At 42.5% G+C, this 19,860-nt stretch overlaps 1 protein-coding gene across 1 annotated transcript; it reads right to left on the reverse strand.

Annotated features, from left to right (window-relative positions):
- Positions 1–2,734: 2,734 nt before the first annotated feature.
- Positions 2,735–18,397, reverse strand: LOC311134304 (claudin-19-like). Its single transcript, XM_084167939.1, has 5 exons — positions 17,491–18,397; positions 11,747–11,911; positions 10,510–10,594; positions 10,238–10,384; positions 2,735–3,905 (listed from the first exon to the last, which is right to left on the reverse strand). Exons 1-5 carry the CDS (start codon positions 17,711–17,713, stop codon positions 3,857–3,859), a joined length of 669 nt encoding a protein of 222 aa, XP_084024065.1. The 5' UTR covers positions 17,714–18,397; the 3' UTR covers positions 2,735–3,856.
- Between the last annotated feature and the right edge of the window lie 1,463 nt (positions 18,398–19,860).

Below are 19,860 nucleotides of genomic sequence, written 5' to 3' on the forward strand. Positions count from 1 at the left end.
GAATCAGCCCAGAACTACACGGGAGGATCTTGTCAATGATCTCAAGGCAGCTGGGACCATAGTCACCAAGAAAACAATTGGTAACACACTACGCCGTGAAGGACTGAAATCCTGCAGCGCCCGCAAGGTCCCCCTGCTCAAGAAAGCACATATACAGGGCCATCTGAAGTTTGCCAATGAACATCTGAATGATTCAGAGGAGAACTGGGTGAAAGTGTTGTGGTCAGATGAGACCAAAATCGAGATATTTGGCATCAACTCAACTCGCCGTGTTTGGAGGAGGAGGAATGCTGCCTATGACCCCAAGAACACCATCCCCACTGTCAAACATGGAGGTGGAAACATTATGCTTTGGGGGTGTTTTTCTGCTAAGGGGACAGGACAACTTCACCGCATCAAAGGGACGATGGACGGCGCCATGTACCGTCAAATCTTGGGTGAGAACCTCCTTCCCGCAGCCAGGGCATTGAAAATGGGTCGTGGATGGGTATTCCAGCATGACAATGACCCAAAACACACGGCCAAGGCAACAAAGGAGTGCCTCAAGAAGAAGCACATTAAGGTCCTGGAGTGGCCTAGCCAGTCTCCAGACCTTAATCATATAGAAAATCTGTGGAGGGAGCTGAAGGTTCGAGTTGCCAAACGTCAGCCTCGAAACCTTAATGACTTGGAGAAGATCTGCAAAGAGGAGTGGGACAAAATCTCTCCTGAGATGTGTGCAAACCTGGTGGCCAACAACAAGAAACGTCTGACCTCTGTGTTTGCCAACAAGGGATTTGCCACCAAGTACTACGTCATGTTTTGCATGGGGGTCAAATACTTATTTCCCTCATTAAAATCCAAATCAATTTATAACATTTTTGACATGCGTTTTTCTGGATTTTGTTGTTGTTATTCTGTCTCTCACTGTTCAAATAAACCTACCATTAAAATTATAGACTGATCATGTCTTTGTCAGTGGGCAAACGTACAAAATCAGCAGGGGATCAAATACTTTTTTTCCCTTACTGTACACCTTTCCTGACATTTAATCCTAGTAAAAATTCCCTTTCTTATTTCAGTTAGGATCACCACTTTATTTTAAGAATAATAGTAGAGAGAATTATTTATTTTTGCTTTTATTTCTTTCATCACATTCCCAGTGGGTCAATTAGTATTTGGTAGCATTGCCTTTAAATTGTTTAACTTGGGTCAAACATTTCGGGTAGCCTTCCACAAGCTTCCCACAATAAGTTGGGTGAATTTTGGCCCATTCCTCCTGACAGAGCTGGAGTAACTGAGTCAGGTTTGTAGGCCTCCTTGCTCGCACACGCTTTTTCAGTTCTGCCCAAACAACGGCTCAGCCGCGAAGTGGTAGGCCACACAAGCTCACAGAACGGGACCACCGAGTGCTGAAGCGCGTTGCATGTAAAAATAGTCTGTCCTCGGTTGCAACTCTCACTACCGAGTTCCAAACTGCCTCTGGAAACAATGTCAGCACAAGAACTGTTCATCGGGAGCTTCATGAAATGGGTTTTCATGGCCGAGCAGCCGCACACAAGCCTAAGATCACCATGCGCAGTACCAAGCGTCGGCTGGAGCGATGAATCACGCATCACCATCTGGCAGTCCGACAGACTAATCTGGGTTTGGCGAATGCCAGGAGAACGCTACCTGCCCCAATGCATAGTGCCAACTGTAAAGTTTGGTTGAGGAGGAATAATGGTCTGGGGTTGTTTTTCATGGTTCGCGCTAGGCCCCGTAGTTCCAGTGAAGGGAAATCTTAATTCTACAGCACACAATGACATTCTTTATGAATCTGTGCTTCCATCTTTGTGGCAACAGTTTGGGGAAGGCTCTTTCCTGTTTCAGCATGACAATGCCCCCGTGCACAAAGCGAGGTCCATACAGAAATGGTTTGTCGAGATCGGTGTGGAAGAACTTGACTGGCCTGCACAGAGCCCTGACCTCAACCCCATTGAACACCTTTGGGATGAATTGTAACTCCGACTGCGAGCCTGGCCTAATCGCCCGACATTAGTGCCCGACCTCACTAATGCTCTTGTGGCTGAATGGAAGCAAGTCCCCGCAGCAATGTTCCAACATTTAGTGGAATGCCTTCCCAGAAGAGTGGAGGCTGTTATAGAAGAAAAAGGGGGACCAGCTTCATATTAATGCCCATGATTTTGGAATGAGATGTTCGATGAGCAGGTGTCCATATACTTTTCGCCATGTAGTGTATGTGGTGGTGGTGGTGGTGGTCAGGCATGTTAACTTTGATAATGACTCTGAGAATACAGAATAGCTACTGAGGCAGAACTGGAATTCCACTGTCTGCAATTACTGAACGACGGGGAGCAGGAGAGGAATTTGGGGTGGAAGAGAGAAAGGGGGGCGAGGTGAAAGAGAGCGAGGTTGAAAAGGAGGGGTAAGGAGGTGTGAAATCATATCTGAACCACAGGAGGAGGCCTTGGTCTGCCCACACACTTTCTGACTCATAATACTCTGTGTGTGTGTGTGTTTGTGTGTGTGTGTGTGTGTGTGTGTGTGTGTGTGTGTGTGTGTGTGTGTGTGTGTGTGTGTGTGTGTGTGTGTGTGTGTGTGTGTGTGTGTGTGTGTGTGTGTGTGTGTGTGTGTGTGTGTGTGTGTGTGTGTGTGTGTGTGTGTGTGTGTGTGTGTGTGTGTGTGTGTGTGCATGCGTGTGCGTGTGCGTGATGGTGAATGTGTATCTTTGCCAAAGTAAGCATGAACACAATGTTTTTATCCGTTTACTTTATTCTAAAAGAAACAGACAGGAGTATACTTTAAATGAGATGATACATACAGTCAAATAATAATAGTGAGTTTTAGATAAAGAAAATACATGGTAAATAAATGTATGCAACAGAAAAACACGTTTGACCTGATTACATTCCGCAAACTGGCCAATACTAAGTGCAGGACCTGTACAGGAGACAGTGCTTTCAGCACGTGGAGTACAGAACATCCTCCATAGTCAATAACAAAACATCTCTTCCATCCACTCTAAATCATATTGGCACTTAACTAAACAGAATGCATGTATAATATCCTCAATCCGGGCTACATGTACTACTTCCAAACAGGCTCACAGCATTTACAAGGTGTGCCTTCACGCTCATCAGTTAGGGCCGATTTAGGAATTTGTCTTTCTGTTGTTTTTTAAGTGGTATACTAGCTACAGTACAGTAAACATCTATGTTCCGAGATAAAACTGCATGTAGCAGTTTGTCTGAATGGTTCATTTAATGCAAGAGAAAAAGACGAGCACGGATATGTTTTACAATACGTGAACAATATGCATCATCCATATAGGATGTGACACTGCGGAATCCGTGTATAACAGTCAAAAACATACACACAAACACACGTTATAAGGCACTGCAGTAGAGCATATATGTAGCAGAAAGGCTGGAGGTGGTGGTATATGCACCTGGGCACTTCTGTGTAGTAGTACAGATTCAGGTTCACTTTCTTTCAATTATCCAAATAACAGTTCTTTGTCATAGGTGAGTACGGACAATACCTGTGCATATTGCTGTAACAAAATCCTGCTATAGTAAAACCCTTTAATATCGCTTCTGTACAAAACAGATTCTAAAAAACATTAATAAACATTTAACACATGGGCACCTTTAAGAATTATAAAATACTAGCTACCCATTAGGGTTGGTCTGGAGATGTATTACTTCAAACGTGTATTCTGAGTTTATTTTGTTACATTCTGAGAGTGTGTTTCCTATAGAGTGTCTTGTCTGCTTTTGTTTTCTTAGAGAAAGTGTCTTGTCTGTTTGTGTTAGACAGTGTCTTGCCTTTTGCCAACAATCTAACACACGTGGGGCCAAAGGAGTCGCCCAAACTACAAGTATTCCTCCTTTTTCTCTGGTGGGGAACTTTTAACATTTGGTCTGCAATTTAAAAGAAAACAACATGTTTCAGTAAATGTACACTTGTATTCTCAGAGAACAAAACCAATAGGCACATTTCTACAAACCCAGAAATCATAAGATATCAGTGAAGCAGAAATCAACAAAACATGACAGGACAAGTCTTACTCATACAGTTAAAGTTCAGTAAATAAAAGATAAAAGGACATAATGGAGTTTCTAGTAAAGGGGTTCACAGGATGAAATACAGTAATGCCGCCCCTCTAGTCTTAAAGGGGGGGGGGGTCTAACCACCTAACCATACTTCTCCTTTCAGAGTCCATATTTACAAACAAGCTCAAGGGGGTGGGGGAAAGGGGAGTGGCAAGCTCTTAAAGGTGTGGCGGACATTTTGTTGACCCATAACTTAATATCAGAGACTGATAAGGTGCAGACATTTAGGAAGGGGGTGTGGGGTTGGTGGGAGGGAGGGATGTAGAGGGGGATGGGGAGCGACATATGCTATAGCGGAGAGACAAGGGTCCAAATTTGGAATCTAGGAAGGAACAGGGAAAGGGGAAACAGTGAACTCGGACAGTCCTCGAAAAAAGGCAGGGGGTGGTCAGTCAGGGAAACTAGTCTCACTCAACAACTCTGCCCTGAATTAGGGAAGAGAAGAAGACAGGCAGAGAAGAACAGCATTAGAGGAGAGGAGACGAGAGGAGAGAGAGAGACACATCAAGAACTCACTGATTCATCATTACATGGTGTTAGTGAGTGAATGAGTGCTTGATGCTACATGCTAGGTAATGAAGAATGAAAAGAATTGCTAGCCAGGCTTTCGCTAGCTCTGTGGTTAATGAGTGAAGATGGTTGATTCTAGGTGCTCATGCAGTGTTTTTGAAAGAGAAAGCTTGTTGGTGCTAAATGAAGCATTGGAGGATTAATGATGGAGAGGTTAGTGGAAGCTCATTAGTCACAGCACACAGATCATTTGTTATGTCATGTGTTCTATGGCATGGAATAGATCTGATATGATGTCTGAATCTGTTGGGTTTATGATGGTTGTTTTTGTTTTGTTTTGTTTGGAACCAGTTTGGTTGTGTTGGAACCAGAATCTTGTTATTTGACAGCTAGTATCTCTTACATTAATGTTGATACAGTGCATTCAGAAAGTATTCAGACCCGTTGCCTTTTTTGACATTTTGTTACGTTACAGCCTTATTCTAAAACTGATTAAATAGTTTTTTCCCCCCTCATCAATCTACACACAATACCCCATAATGACAAAGCAAAAACAGGTTTTTAGAAATGTTTGCTAATTTATAAAAATGTCACAACTGAAATATTACATTTACATAAGTATTCAGACCATTTACTCAGTACTTTGTTGAAGCACCTTTGGCAGCGATTACAGCCTCGAGTCTTCTTGGATATGACGCTACAAGCTTGGCACACCTGTATTTGGCATTCTTCTCTGCAGATCCTCTCAAGCTATGTCAGGTTGGATGGGGAGCGTTGCTGCACAGCTATTTTCAGGTCTCTCCAGAGATCGGGTTCAAGTCCTGGCTCTGGCTGGGCCACTCAAGGACATTCAGAAACTTGTCCCAAAGCCACTTCTGCATTGTCTTGGCTGTGTGCTTAGGGTCGTTGTTCAGTTGGAAGGTGAACATTCACCCCAGTCTGAGGTCCTGTGCGCTCTAGAGTAGGTTTTCATCAAGGATCTCTCTGTACTTTGCTCCATTCAGCTTTCCCTCGATCCTGAATAATCTCCCAGTCCCTGCTGCTGAAAAACATCCCCACAGCATGATGCTGCCACCACCATGCTTCACCGTAGGGATGGTGCCAGGTTTCCTCCAGACATGACGCTTGGCATTCAGGCCAAAGAGTTCAATCTTGGTTTCCTCAGACCAGAGAATGTTGTTTCTCATGGTCTGAGAGTCCTTTAGGTGCCTTTTGGCAAACTCTAAGTGGGCTGTCATGTGCCTTTTACTGAGGAGTGGCTTCCATCTGGCCACTCTACCATAAAGCCTGATTGGTGGGGTGCTGCAGGGATGGTTGTCCTTCTGGAAGGTTCTCCCATCTCTACAGAGGAACTCTGGAGCTCTGTCAGATAGACCATCGGGTTCTTGGTTACCTCCCTGACCAAGGCCCTTCTCCCCCGATTGCTCAGTTTGGCCAGGTGGCCAGCTCTAGGAAGAGTCTTGATGGTTCCAAACTTCTTCCATTTAAGAATGATGGAGGCCACAGTGTTCTTGGGGACCTTCAATGCTGCAGACATTTTTTGGTATCCTTCCCCAGATGTGTGCCTCGACACAATCCTGTCTCGGAGCTCTACGGACAATTCCTTCGAACTCATGGCTTGGTTTTTGCTCTGACGTGCACTGTCAACTGTGGGACCTTATATAGACAGGTGTGCCTTTCCAAATAATGTCCAATCAATTGAATTTACCACAGGTGGACTCCAATCAAGTTGTAGAAACATCTCAAGGATGAACAATGGAAACATAATGCACCTGAGCTCAATTTCGAGTCTCATAGCAAAGGGTCTGACTACTTAGGTATTTCTGTATTTTATTTTTAACAAATTTGCAGAAATGTCTAAAAACCTGTTTTCACTTTGTCCTTATGGCGTATTGTGTGTAAAATGATGAGGAACATTTTGTATTTAATACATTTTAAAATAAGGCTGTAACGTAACAAAATGTGGAAAAAGTCAAGGGGTCTGAATACTGTATGCACTGTATATACTTATTCACTTGAGGCACACAGTAACAGTGAGAGAGTAGTACTTTGGGGTGGAGGTCTTAAAAATAAGAACTTTTCTGGAAAATATTGTTGGTGGTGGTTTAACATTGTATTGCTTATTTTGAAGACGCTTAAACATTCTGTATATAAAAGCAATATAAATAATTAAAAGTCCTGGTCAATAAACTAGCGTAGTACATGTGTTTCACATCAGTTAGGCCTACCTTAGGTACACACATAAAGTTTTGAAAAATGTTCTTCAAATATTTAATTCTATTATCTTTGGAGTGGGCTTTTAGGTAGTTTGGTCACGTTTGTCATTTGGTAATGACTCTTAGAGGACATCTCCTGAAGACGGGCTCATAATGGTTTTAGCAGAAGTGGAGGAGGTCCTTCAAGACTTGTGTACCCCCATTCTGAGTACAATGGAACACTCCATACACTAAGGCTTTACCAAGAAGAGGGGCCACACAACCAGAAAACGGAGGGCATTGAACGGTTCTTAGAAAAGTTAAATGGTTCTGTTATCGAAAGCATGATGAACCAGCCCTTTCACCCAAATGAATGGATTTTGAAGAGCCATGATAAAGAATCACGAGTATTGGGTTATGGATTGAAGCAGAGAAATGTGTAGAGGCTTAGTGAATGACTGAAAGTACAGTATATTGTAGATGCCTTACGTTACTTATTAGCATCAGAATATAAAACATTTTCTTCCAGAATAAATACAACAAATCTAACAGAACTGCCCAAAAAGTAACTTGATATCACATTGACCATAGCTACTTGTCTTTAGCTATTGTGATCATAACTGGCTTTTACAGTAGCATATCATTTCTGTATACTTTCAATTCAGGTGGCTAGATGGACATAGAATGGTTTTTAGTAGCATAGAATAGAGTAGTATAAAATATAACTTAAATGTCCATTGAAAATGAAAGTTTTCTTTATGAGTGTTTGTCTATAGAGCACCAGAATAATAAACCCATGAGTTTAACTGAATCTGTGGGTTTTTATAACAGTGGGTTTTTATAAGAGGTCAGCCAGTGGTCCTTACCCTATGCAGTCTCTGAGGTATATAACATGTGGATGATGGGTATTGTGTCGACTTGGATGTGTTAACGAATGGAGCATGATGTTAAGGCATATAATAATGGGCATCCCTCTCTCGTTAAAACAACATTTATATTAGCTCACAACATATTCTACCCTTTTCTCTACATCTGATTCAAACTGATGAATAACTTTGTGGGAACTGATTTCAGGTCAGCCCTTTATATAATGTCATCAACTACATCCGATTGGAATGTTGAAGTGTTAAAAGACACAACGCAACACACACATCCACACAGCTCCAACCAGGAAGAATAGGACATGCTAACCAAGCCAAGAAAATACAAAACTGTACTTTCTTTGTATTTGTTTTGTTGATCATATTTGTTCCACAATTTACATTTAGGCATTATCTATGCCTCCTCTACTGTCTGTTATAAAGACAAACGTACAGTGTACGTTTAATAATGTTTAAGTAAGGGATAATCAACGAGGGGCTATGCATTCTATGGAAAATAATGAACGACGCGATAGCGGAGTGGAGCTGACCTTCCACGGAGTTGCATTATTTACCAGAGAACGCATAGAGCCCCGAGTTGATTATCCCTTTTATACTATGGCTATAATTTAACACATTTTCCACTAGAAATGTGTTCATTTGCTGGTAGAAATGTGTTCAACATCCATTGAAGTAGCTAGCAAGTTTACTAGATAGCAGTAGTTGCTGTGGTAACCAAACAAACAGACGTGTTAGTTTAGCTAACCAAACCATCATTCTAGCTTGCTATTATAAAAATCGAATTCAACAATACCAAAACATTTTCAATTCGACTTTTGCTTTCAAAAGCAGGTCAAATAAAATATGTAAAAATGAACTACAGCCATTGAATTCTACTGTGCAAATATACCGTATGTTATAGGGAAATAATGCACGCTCTAGATTCCCCTTCAAGCCAATCAGAAAGGAGTATTCAACAATGCTATGGTATAATGTCTTTTAAGCCAGATGACAGATTTTATTCACATAAAATGCTTAAAAGGTTCATTGAGCAAGATCACCATCCTGTCAATGACATGTACAGTGGCTTGCGAAGGTATTCACCCCCCTTGGCATTCTTCCTATTTTGTTGCCTTACAACCTGGAATTAAAATTGATTTTTTGGGGGTTTGTATCATTTGATTTACACAACATGCCTACCACTTTGAAGATGCAAAATATGTTTTATTGTGAAACAAACAAGAAATAAGACAAGAAAACAGAAAACTTGAGCGTGCATAACTATTCACCCCCCCAAAGTCAATACTTTGTAGAGCCACCTTTTGCAGCAATTACAGCTGCAAGTCTCTTGGGGTATGTCTCTATAAGCTTGGCACATCTAGCCACTGGGATTTTTGCCCATTCTTCAAGGGAAAACTGCTCCAGCTCCTTCAAGTTTGATTGGTTCCGCTGGTGTACAACAATCTTTAAGTCATACCACAGATTCTCAATTGGATTGAGGTCTGGGCTTTGACTAGGCCATTCCAAGACATTTAAATGTTTGGAAATTGCTCCCAAGGATGAACCAGACTTGTGGAGGTCTACAATTTATTTGGCTGATTTCTTTTGATTTTCCCATGATGTCAAGCAAAGAGGCACTGAGTTTGAAGGTAGGCCTTGAAATACATCCACAGGTACACCTCCAATTGACTCAAATGATGTCAATTAGCCTATCAGAAGCTTCTAAAGCCATGACATCATTTTTTTGGAATTTTCCAAGCTGTTTAAAGGCACCGTCAATTTAGTGTATGTAAACTTCTGACCCACTGGAATTGTGATACAGTGAATTATAAGTGAAATAATCTGTCTGTAAACAATTGTTGGAAAAATTGCTTGTGTCATGCACAAAGTAGATGTCCTAACCAACTTGCCAAAACTATAGTTTGTTAATAAGACATTTGTGGAGTGGTTGAAAAACAAGTTTTAATGACTCCAACCTAAGTGTATGTAAACTTCCGACTTCAACTGTATATACTGAGATCATGTGACACTTAGATTACACACAGGTGGACTTTATTTAACTCATTATATGACTTCTGAAGGTAATTGGTTGCACCAGATCTTATTTAGGGGCTTCATAGCAAAGGGGGTGAATACATATGCACGCACCACTTTTCCGTTATTAATTTTTTTGAATTTTTTGAAACAAGTAATTTTTTTCATTTCACTTCACCAATTTGGACTATTATGTGTATGTCCATTACATGAAATCCAAATAAAAATCAATTTAAATTACAGGTTTTAATGCAACAAAAAAGGAAAAACGCCAAGGAGGATGAATACTTTTGCAAGGCACTGTATTGCAATAAAATATAAAAGTTTCCGCTCAATAATAAGTTCTATAGAATAAATAGCATCCGAATTCTTAAGGGTTTCTAAAATCCAAAGGATACTTGGTGGAGAATGTGTGCGTGTGTGTGCGTGCAAGTGTTTGTAAGTGTTACGCATCAATAAAAGGGAAAAGGGGGAGGAGCAAGGCGTGGCCTCTGCTCTCTGTTTGTGTGGCTGCTTGGAGGTGGGCGGGGTTTACACGTACTCCCTGGCTGTGGATGGCTGTGATTGGCGGTAGTACTGCTGCCCTCGCCTCTCCTCATTGGAGCAGGAGCAGCACAGGAAGGATCCGCCCAAAACCGTCAAGCTAGCTGCCGCCCATCCCACGAACAGGGCAGACCCAAACTCATACCTGCAGCGGAAATTGTAAAATCGGTCTTCAATATCGGTCTTTACAGTATTATAGACATGATATCTGTATTACACAGAGATTAACTGAGTGGTAGATACAGTGTGTGACCTGTGTGATAGGGTTACCTGGCATTGATCGGCGTGTTTGGGTTGAAGAACTGATAGGACACCTGAGTGGCGTACCAGGACACAGACACCATCGTGCACAGACCTGCAGAGACAGGGAGAGAGAGAGAGAGAGAGAGAGAGAGAGAGAGAGAGAGAGAGAGAGAGAGAGAGAGAGAGAGAGAGAGAGAGAGAGAGAGAGAGAGAGAGAGAGAGAGAGAGAGAGAGAGAGAGAGAGAGAATTATGACACTGAACAAGGAGGCTCATAGTTGTCTCTGAGGTCAGGGGAGCTTATCTGTCCAAAATCACCACTTCCTGTTTACAGCTGGGACCCTAATTACCCAGAAGACCCCTTGTGAGAGTCTTTTGCCAGAGGAATGCAAGAAATGAGCCCTGGAAGACTGGTTTCACTCCAATAGTAAAATAGTAAACACCATTGAATATAGAGAGATAACAACCTACTGGTAACTGCCAAAATAAAGGAAACACCAACATGAAGCGTTTCAATAGGGCTTTGGACCACCACGAGCCGCCAATGTGAACAGCTTCAATGCACCTTGGCATAGATTCTACAAGTTTCTGGAACTCTATTGGAGGGATGCGACTCCATTCTCCACGAGAAATTCCATAATTTGGTGTTTTGTTGATGGTGGTGGAAAACATTGTCTCAGGCGCCACTCCAGAATCTCCCATAAGTGTTCAATTGGGTTGAGATCTGGTGACTGAGATACACACACACACACACACACACCCTCTACACCCCCTATGCTCCTTTGAGACCCCTTTTTCAAAGTCACTGAGATCTCTTCTTCTAGCCATGGTAGCCAAAATAATGGGCAACTGGGCATTTCTATACATGACCCTAAGCATGATGAGCTGATAACTGCTTAATTAACTCAGGATCCACACCTGTGTGGAAGCACCTGCTTTCAATATACTTTGTATCCCTCATTTACTCGGGTGTTTCCTTTATTTTGGCAGTTACCTGTAATTGAGAGCACAACTCACTGTAGTGCCTGAACCTTAAACTTGGAGAGTGGTACTTTACCTGTATACATTTTCTAATAGCCTTTTAAGTTGTAAAATAGTTTAGGTGGTTAATAAATCAGCAAGCAGCACAGTATGGTGGTCACATGACTATAATTACAAGGTGGAAATCTGTCTTATCATGCAGGTGCCCACATACTTGTCCCAGAATTGTGTTTGTTTCTTTAATCACATGACAGTCACATGATGGTCACCTTGCAGAAATCTCACCTGCGAGCAGGAAGAGGGCTCCTCCAGACACAGCTATGCGTCCCTTGGAGATGGGGTTGTTGTCGCCTACTTTAGTGCACTTCATCCCCACCACACTCACTATCATTCCTATGAAGCCCAGCAGCACGGACACCACCATAAGAGCACGACACGTCTGGATGTGCACTGTGGAGAGAGAGGGGGGAGATGAGGACAGAGATGAGAGAAGAAAAAAGGTAGATGAAGGCAGAGAGGTGGAGAAAGAGGTTGGAGGGTGAGAGGAAAAAAGAGGAGAGGGGGGAAACATGAGGGGGTGAAAAGGAAGGGAGCAATGAGGGAGAATATAGAAGGTAGGATGATAGCAGGGAGGACAGATGGGGAGAAAGAGGAGAAAGAGGGTGAGGGGAATGATAGAAAGGAGGGACAAAAGAGGACAACAACAGAATGGGTCTGTTAGGGCAGTTGTACTTGGCTTCAGATGGAGATCAGAGAGAAGACATGGTACACACAGAATATTTACACACAGGGTATATTCATATAGAATATCTACACACAGGGTATATTCATATAGAATATCTACACACAGGGTATTTTCATACTGAATATCTACACACAGGGTATTTTCATACTGAATATCTACACACAGGGGTATTGAAGCTCTAGATTTCTCAGTATCAGAGGTTAAATTGGGGCAGAACGGGAGTGGAAGAAAGTTAATCCACATTAGGATAGAAGGTATTCAGTGGGATTTCTGTGCAAAGCATCACTGGAAAAGAAACCAACCAAAACTATACTACAACTACCACATTGTAAATCAAGATTAAATCAGAATTCAACTTCTTAACACAAAACTGGACACAAACAAAGACACACATTCTCCTTTCTTTGGCTCTTTTTTCTCCCTCTCTCTTTCTATCCACCTCTTTCTTTCTCTCTCTCTATCTCCCTATTGCTCTCTCTCTCTCTCTCTCTCTTTCGCTCTATCTTTCTCTCTCTCCCTATCTCTCTCTTAATGAACTCATTATGTTTCCCACTTCCATGTTCCAAAATGGGATAATAATGGCAGCCTTAGTCCAGAGTCTGACTTAACTGTCCCTCTTAATCATTCCAAATCACTTCACAGTGGTTTCACTGCTCAGAATTCCATGGATAACCCACACAGACATCAGTGCACACATAACTCAGTGGGCGGGACATTTAAAATATTTACACACACACACAAACACAAACACATAAACTTATAGATACAGTCTGTAGGAAGAAATGACATACACACATACACACAAACATAAACACTAATTTTCTGTCACACACACACACACTGTAGGAGGGCCTGTTTTACATGTTTCACACAGTGGGATTAGTGTGGCTTTGTCACAAAGCGGGATTGTTTTCACAGGGCTGTCGCCACCGCGATCAAACATGGTGGCCTGCAACACACACAGCAGCCTTGACAACAGAGACTAACACAATATGAAAAAAACACTGGTACAAGATTCATACTGCATTAATAGTCTCACCAAGACCTCACAACTGCAGATACTCACACCAACATCTAAAATCTATTCTAGCCTTTATCCAGTTTCACAGCTCAACATAAGATCAACTCTCTCTCACAACAAAATCCACATGCATGAACCACATGGTCACATATCTACACAGCAGACTAAATTACTATATATTATAGAATAGAATAGAATAGTAGAACTACATAGGAGAATGTAATACTGATACTGACAGTGTGAGCAAATTTACATCAAATATAACTGGAGAACAATTAGTCTGTCCAGCAAACTTAAGTACAGTAATAATCTTCATTTATGGTGGAAAAACACACTCACGCATTCATAGTTTGACAATAAATTACACCTCAGAACCTGATCTGAAAGGGGTAGTTATGGGCGGATGAGCTTTGAAGTTAGATTGATGTGTGGTAGGATCCGTTTGAAGGAGAACTGTAATGGTTTATGAGAGAAAGAGGTTTTGTTTTCTCTTTCTCCATTCTCCCTTTCATCCATTCCTTCCTTTTTAAAAGTGTGTGGGGAGTTTGGGCTGGCCCTACAGGGCACCACTCTGATCAACAGACTAACAGAGGAGTCAAGGGTGTGTGTGTGTGTGTGTGTGTGTGTGTGTGTGGGTGGGGTGTGTGTGTGTGTGTGTGTGTGTGTGTGTGTGTGTGTGTGTGTGTGTGTGTGTGTGTGTGTGTGTGTGTGTGTGTGTGTGTGTGTGTGTGTGTGTGTGTGTGTGTGTGTGTGTGTGTGTGTGTGTGTGTGTGTGTGTGTGTGTGTGTGTGTGTGTGCGTATTCCTCCCACTATACTCTACCCCGTGCCAAGGCTGGTAGTGCCAAGCACAAGCTGGATGTGTGTGTGGATGTAGACGATGGACATTGTCCTTTGTGAGATAATTTGTGACTTCATACGTAACATTGGTTTGGCCACTTCACTAAAACAGAAAACTGTTCCAACAACTCTACCTTCATTGTATTCATGTAAATGTCAGTGTGACACATGCTTTGTGGAATACTGTGGTCTAAGCTCAGGGGTACTGATATGTGGATGATGATTGTCATGTGAGCCTTCAGCTTCAGAAGCATATTTTACATCTATAGCACCGAACGGCCAGTTGGCAAGAAACAGTTGGCAAGAAACAAAACCACACTCAATCACGATAGAGAGAGAGATGAGAGAGAGAGATCAATCACTATAGAGAGGTGGGGGGGGGGGAGAGAGAGAGAGAGAGAGAGAGAGCGAGAGGGAGAGAGAGAGAGAGAGGGGGGAGAGGGAGAGGGAGAGGGAGAGGGAGAGAGAGAGAGAGAAGGTGAAAGAGAATGTGTGCCAGTACATAGCTGCTACTAACTCTACTGATGACCTCACAACAGCCAGCAGGGAAACTGGCAATGGGGACATGGTGTGATGGAAAGGGGGGACGTCAGACCATCCACCATTTCATCAGCATGTGTGGGCCGGGGGTCAGATATTCCACTGTAATATCCAGAGCTATAGAGAGTTCAGAAAACTATCCTCCATGTTGCCACCAATCATTCCTCAACAGTTCACGTCTTCCTAAAAAATACTTTAAATATCTTTGATACCAATATCCTACCCTGAGACTCTAAATATCCAACCATGCCAAAGTCTGTGTATTCATAAAGCTGTAGGAGAGAGTGCTCTATGGCTCGGACTCACTGCAGTACTTAACACTAAGCTGTCAAAAGAGAAAACTATCTTTGATCTTCACCTCAATGGGATCCCCCGTTCTTCAAACCTGGCAAAAACACTCACGTTACACTAGCACAGTAACCTAGCTATACGGTGGACCTGGATGTATTTGCTTCATATGTCACAGAGCCAGAGAGGGAGAGAGAGTTTGGCAGTTACTCTGTCATCCAAAAAGCATGATGTCACTGAGATGACATCACATGATTCCATGGCAGCCATTAGCATCTCCTGGAAAATCTTGACCCATAACAGCTCAGCAATCTCATCATGAATGGCAGAAGCAGCAATATGGCATCCATCTCTAAAGTTGGCCAAAATCTACCTATATTGTATTTTGACTCTGTTATGTTCTGTATAGCACCAGTGCTGGTGTGGTATTGTACACTGTCTAGTGCAGTACAGAGGTTTCATTCACTGTAGAGCCCAGAGAACTGAGAGCGTGGGTGGGTTGTGACCAATACCAGGCAGTATCTGCCTCAGAGACTGCAACAAGTAGAAGAAGAACTGTTCCGTCAGCACCACTGTTCAGACTAGAATGAAACAAGATTCCTCGGGACCTGTACTGTATGCACAGGGAGTAGTGTCCTTCTTTTTGTCATTCTAGTGTCCAGACCTTGTCATAAGTCTCCCAGAACAGCTTCGATATGTTTATGTTAATGTTGAAAATGAATTGCCTTTTTAAGGACAATTAATCTGAATCTGAAAAGTCCATCAGCTTCCACTGCAGTGCTTTGGTACACTCCAACACTCCAACAACACAGTCTGGTGAACAATTAGTCCTCATCACATGTTCCTCATGTGAAGGAGAAGGGTTCATTTAGCCCACTATAATAATGAAAACACCTGCAGGAACTGCCTAACAAACACACACACACCAGATGTTCAACTCCAGTACCCACGCTCGAACACACACACACACACACGCATAAACACCTTGCATCCAAGACCAGTACTGAGCTTGACCTTACCATAACAGCGAGAGAGATTTGAGTTCACTCGACAGTGGAATAGAGTGAGTATGTGCCAAATGGTACAATTCTGTAGTATAATCTCTTAGCCTGGTTACCTGACCTACCCTCAGCAACATGCCTTGCTTGACAAGACAGCAACAAGTAGCAGAAACACAGGGTAAATTTATCAAGAGTTGGTAACAAAGTGTGTGATGCTGTTTGCTCACACTCGCTCATTGTCCACTCACACACGCACACACACACACACACACACACAGGGTGTGTTAGGGCCGGAGAGGGACAATGCGTGTGTGTGGGGAAGACAGAGCGCATTCTGAGAATTTCTCTGGTGTTTGGCTCAACACTGGGCTTTTCTTCTCCAAACAACCACTATTCATCACAGGGACAATACTCTGTTTTTATTACGCCGATGAGCCAAAGGAGATGCAAAATCCAGCTCACCCCTCGCAGAGAAAGCCACAGAAAATGTTTTGATATAATTAATTGCACACTGACCAAACATTAGCAAATACCCGGTTTGTTGTTTTGGGGCGGTGTGCGTCACAGGGATTAACATGGGCATCCATGTTTCTTAATCAACCACAAAGAAAAACAGAAAACTCCAAAGGGCGACAACCATTGTTTGCCTGAATTACAGACAAATTATCTGACCATGTCCTCCCCCTGCAACCTTCTATTAATAATTCTGATGTAGTAATCAGTAGAAACAATAGACAGGTGAATTCATGTAAATTACCTGTCATAAAATATGAGTCAGTAGGTCTACGCTAAACAGGTTGGAGATGACAGGAGCCTCATATTCAGGGATAATTTATGCCTGAACCCCACATTCCTCTCTCCCCCCCCCCCCCCCCCCCCCTCTCTCTCTCTCTCTGTCACTCTTTCTCTCTCTCTTCTATTTCTTTTTCGCTACCTCTCCCTCTCACCCTCTCTCTCTCCCTCTTCCTCTTTCTCTCCCTCTTTCCCTACTTACCCCTCTGCCTCTCTTTCTCTCTCTATTTCCCTCTCCTTCTCCCCCTTCTCCCTCCATCTTTCTCTTAATTAAACATGTCAACAGCAGTATTTTTTTTCTGATTGATTTATCCCTGACTTTAATGTGTCCCAGACAGATGGATTAGTTAGATTGTTTTGTCATGTATGTATGCATTTAGTTGCTGAATCATACAATAAGTTAAATTGATAATAAGATCATGCTGTTACTAGATAAACACCCTCCATAAATCAACCCAGTTATTGGCCATTGTTGCATATTGGGTAAACAGATTGTTTATAAGAGAGGCAACAGCTTTAAGGCATCTCACAATGACCAACTCCACTGACAGATACATAACTGTCCATACACAGGCATCTAAGACTGCTCTGAATAACATTCTCATTCAAACATTCAAACTGTTGCAGTTAGAGAGAGAGAGAGAATGAGAGAATGCCAACAGCCGAAAAAGAAACAGGGAGAAAAGGAATGAGAGAGAGAGAAAGAGAGGATTTGTTCAATGATGTGAGAGGAAAAGATACAAAGTTTGAAGTTGAGTTAAAGATAGAAAGCGAGATAATGACAGGTTGCGATGTCCTACTCACCGTCCAGTGACAGCATGGAGTCAAACACCTTACACTGCACCTGTCCCGTACTCTGGGAGGCACAGCTCATCCACAGGCCCTCGTAGAGCCCCACGGCCGTGATGATGGCGTCACCCGCATACGAAGACTGCTTCCACTGGGGAAGCACAGTGGTGGAGATGATGCCTATCCATCCACCCAATGCCAGGAAGTAACCTAGCAACTGGAAACCCGAGTTCGCCATCCTGTCTTTTTGTCTATCTGTTTCCGTCTGTCTCTAGACTTGTTATTCCCTCTCTTACTCTGTGTTCTTCTGGTCTTTTCTGAAGTCTTTTTTTATTTATTTCTAAATGTAGACCTTTCTTTCCTTTCTATGTATCTGTCCTATTTCTGTGCTCCTTCTCTTTGGTGAGTTTTTTGACCTCTTCAGAACACCTGTAGCAGTCGTGTAGCGCAGTGCTTCCACACAGAGGCAGTACTGTAGGCAGGACTTAACACAGAACTCTCTCTCAGAACTCCTGTTGTCTCTCAGATGAACCACAGAACCAAAAGTCAAACTCCACTTTACAAACCTTCCAGATTTCAATACAACCCCAGGCGTTCTGTCAGTGGTCGCTCTCCTTTCTCTCTCTTCCTATGGTCTCCTTCCTGGTCACTGTCCGGTCCCTCTGAGCATCTCCTTCTCTCTGCTCTCTCTCACACATCTGGTGGTCTACCCTCTCTTTCTCTCTCTTCCTCTTTTTCTCTCTCTCTTTCTCCAGTTGGAGGTATGTGTGTGTCCGGGTCTAGGGGTTGACCAGACTGCTGTTCCCTGGTTGTCCGGGGGGATCAGGTCGTCAGGCTCGGTCACTGGGCTCACTGGGCTGCCTCAGATACTGCATGGTTTCTCCTGACTCTCTCTCTCTCTATTTCTCTCACCAACAATCTCTCCGCATGCTCCGCACTCCGAGGGCTGAACGATGGATAAGAGAAAAAAATAGAAAAAGTTTATGCACACAAAAAGCCCCTGACAGGCTGGGCACAGAGGGGGCCAAGAGCTGAGCTCTGATTGGCTATTTCAGTGTTCTAGGAACACCCAATGGGAGGAGGAAAGGAGAGGCGGCAGGATGGGGGGGAGTGGGGGATAGATAAAGAGAGATGGGGGAGAGAGACAGAGAGAGGGAGAGGGAGGGAGAGAGAGACAGAGACAGACAGAGAGAGTATACTTTGTATGTTCTCAACTTCTATTACACAATATTATTCATATTATGGAAAGTCTATAATGCAATGACTAGGAGCAATTAAAAAGTTTACATTTCTGAAAGTTGTCTTTGCATTCTGTAGTGTGTTGTTTTGTTGTGTTGTTAGTTGTTGTCTGGTCTAACAGATGTTATATGCTGTATGTGTCGACCCTGTAAATGTTTGAACCCTGTTCAAAATCAGCACCGTAAACTGACAAACACACATAAATCAGCATTAAACCGACAAGCGTGTGAAAAGGACATGTCACATCCAGACAGCCACTCTAGAAATTATGGGCTGGCCCACCAAAGGTCTTCCCATCCCCATGGAAACCTGCACAATTGAGTCCCCGGAGTGAGACAGAGTGGTACAGATAGGGGGAGAGAAAGAGAGGGGTCAGTAGTGAGAGAGAGTGTGAGAGAGAGAGAGAGAGAGAGAGAGAGAGAGAGAGAGAGAGAGAGAGAGAGAGAGAGAGAGAGAGAGAGAGAGAGAGAGAGAGAGAGAGAGAGAGATAGATAGATAGATAGATAGATAGATAGATAGATAGATAGATAGATAGATAGATAGATAGATAGATAGATAGATAGATAGATAGATAGATAGATAGATAGATAGATAGATAGATAGATAGATAGATAGATAGATAGATAGATAGATAGATAGATAGATAGATAGATAGATAGATAGATAGATAGATAGATAGATAGATAGATAGATAGATAGATAGATAGATAGATAGATAGATAGATAGATAGATAGATAGATAGATAGATAGATAGATAGATAGATAGATAGATAGATAGATAGATAGATAGATAGATAGATAGATAGATAGATAGATAGATAGATAGATAGATAGATAGATAGATAGATAGATAGATATACGTTATTCTTTAGAAATCTTCTGTGGTTGTGTGAGAAGTGCAGATTTTGGCCTACTGTACAGTATATCCTTCAATGGGACTAGCACTTGTTCTTCTGCTCCACTGTCCAGCGTGTTTTGCAGTACTGCATCACTGCTTGGTACAACAGTGTCACAGTACAGGCAAAAGCCAGGGTGACAAGTCTGCTGAAAACTGCCTAACATTTAATAGTTGGCAAGCCCACCAACAAAACCTTTCTGGACAGCTACCACACAAACATTATAAGGATGGCAAATAAAATAGCTGA

Source organism: Coregonus lavaretus, assembly GCF_964263955.1.
Source record: "Coregonus lavaretus genome assembly, chromosome: 8".
Lineage (NCBI taxonomy): Eukaryota > Metazoa > Chordata > Actinopteri > Salmoniformes > Salmonidae > Coregonus > Coregonus lavaretus.

What these genes read in the sequence shown, in the direction of transcription:
- LOC311134304 (XM_084167939.1), bottom strand. Translation starts at nt 17,713, where the DNA reads ATGGCGAACTCGGGTTTCCAGTTGCTAGGTTACTTCCTGGCATTGGGT. An exon ending in AGCCCTCTTCCTGCTCGCAG is followed by an intron (nt 10,595 to 11,746) that starts GTGAGATTTCTG and finishes CTGTCTCTGCAG; the next exon opens with GTCTGTGCACGATGGTGTCT. An exon ending in AACACGCCGATCAATGCCAG is followed by an intron (nt 10,385 to 10,509) that starts GTAACCCTATCA and finishes TTTCCGCTGCAG; the next exon opens with GTATGAGTTTGGGTCTGCCC.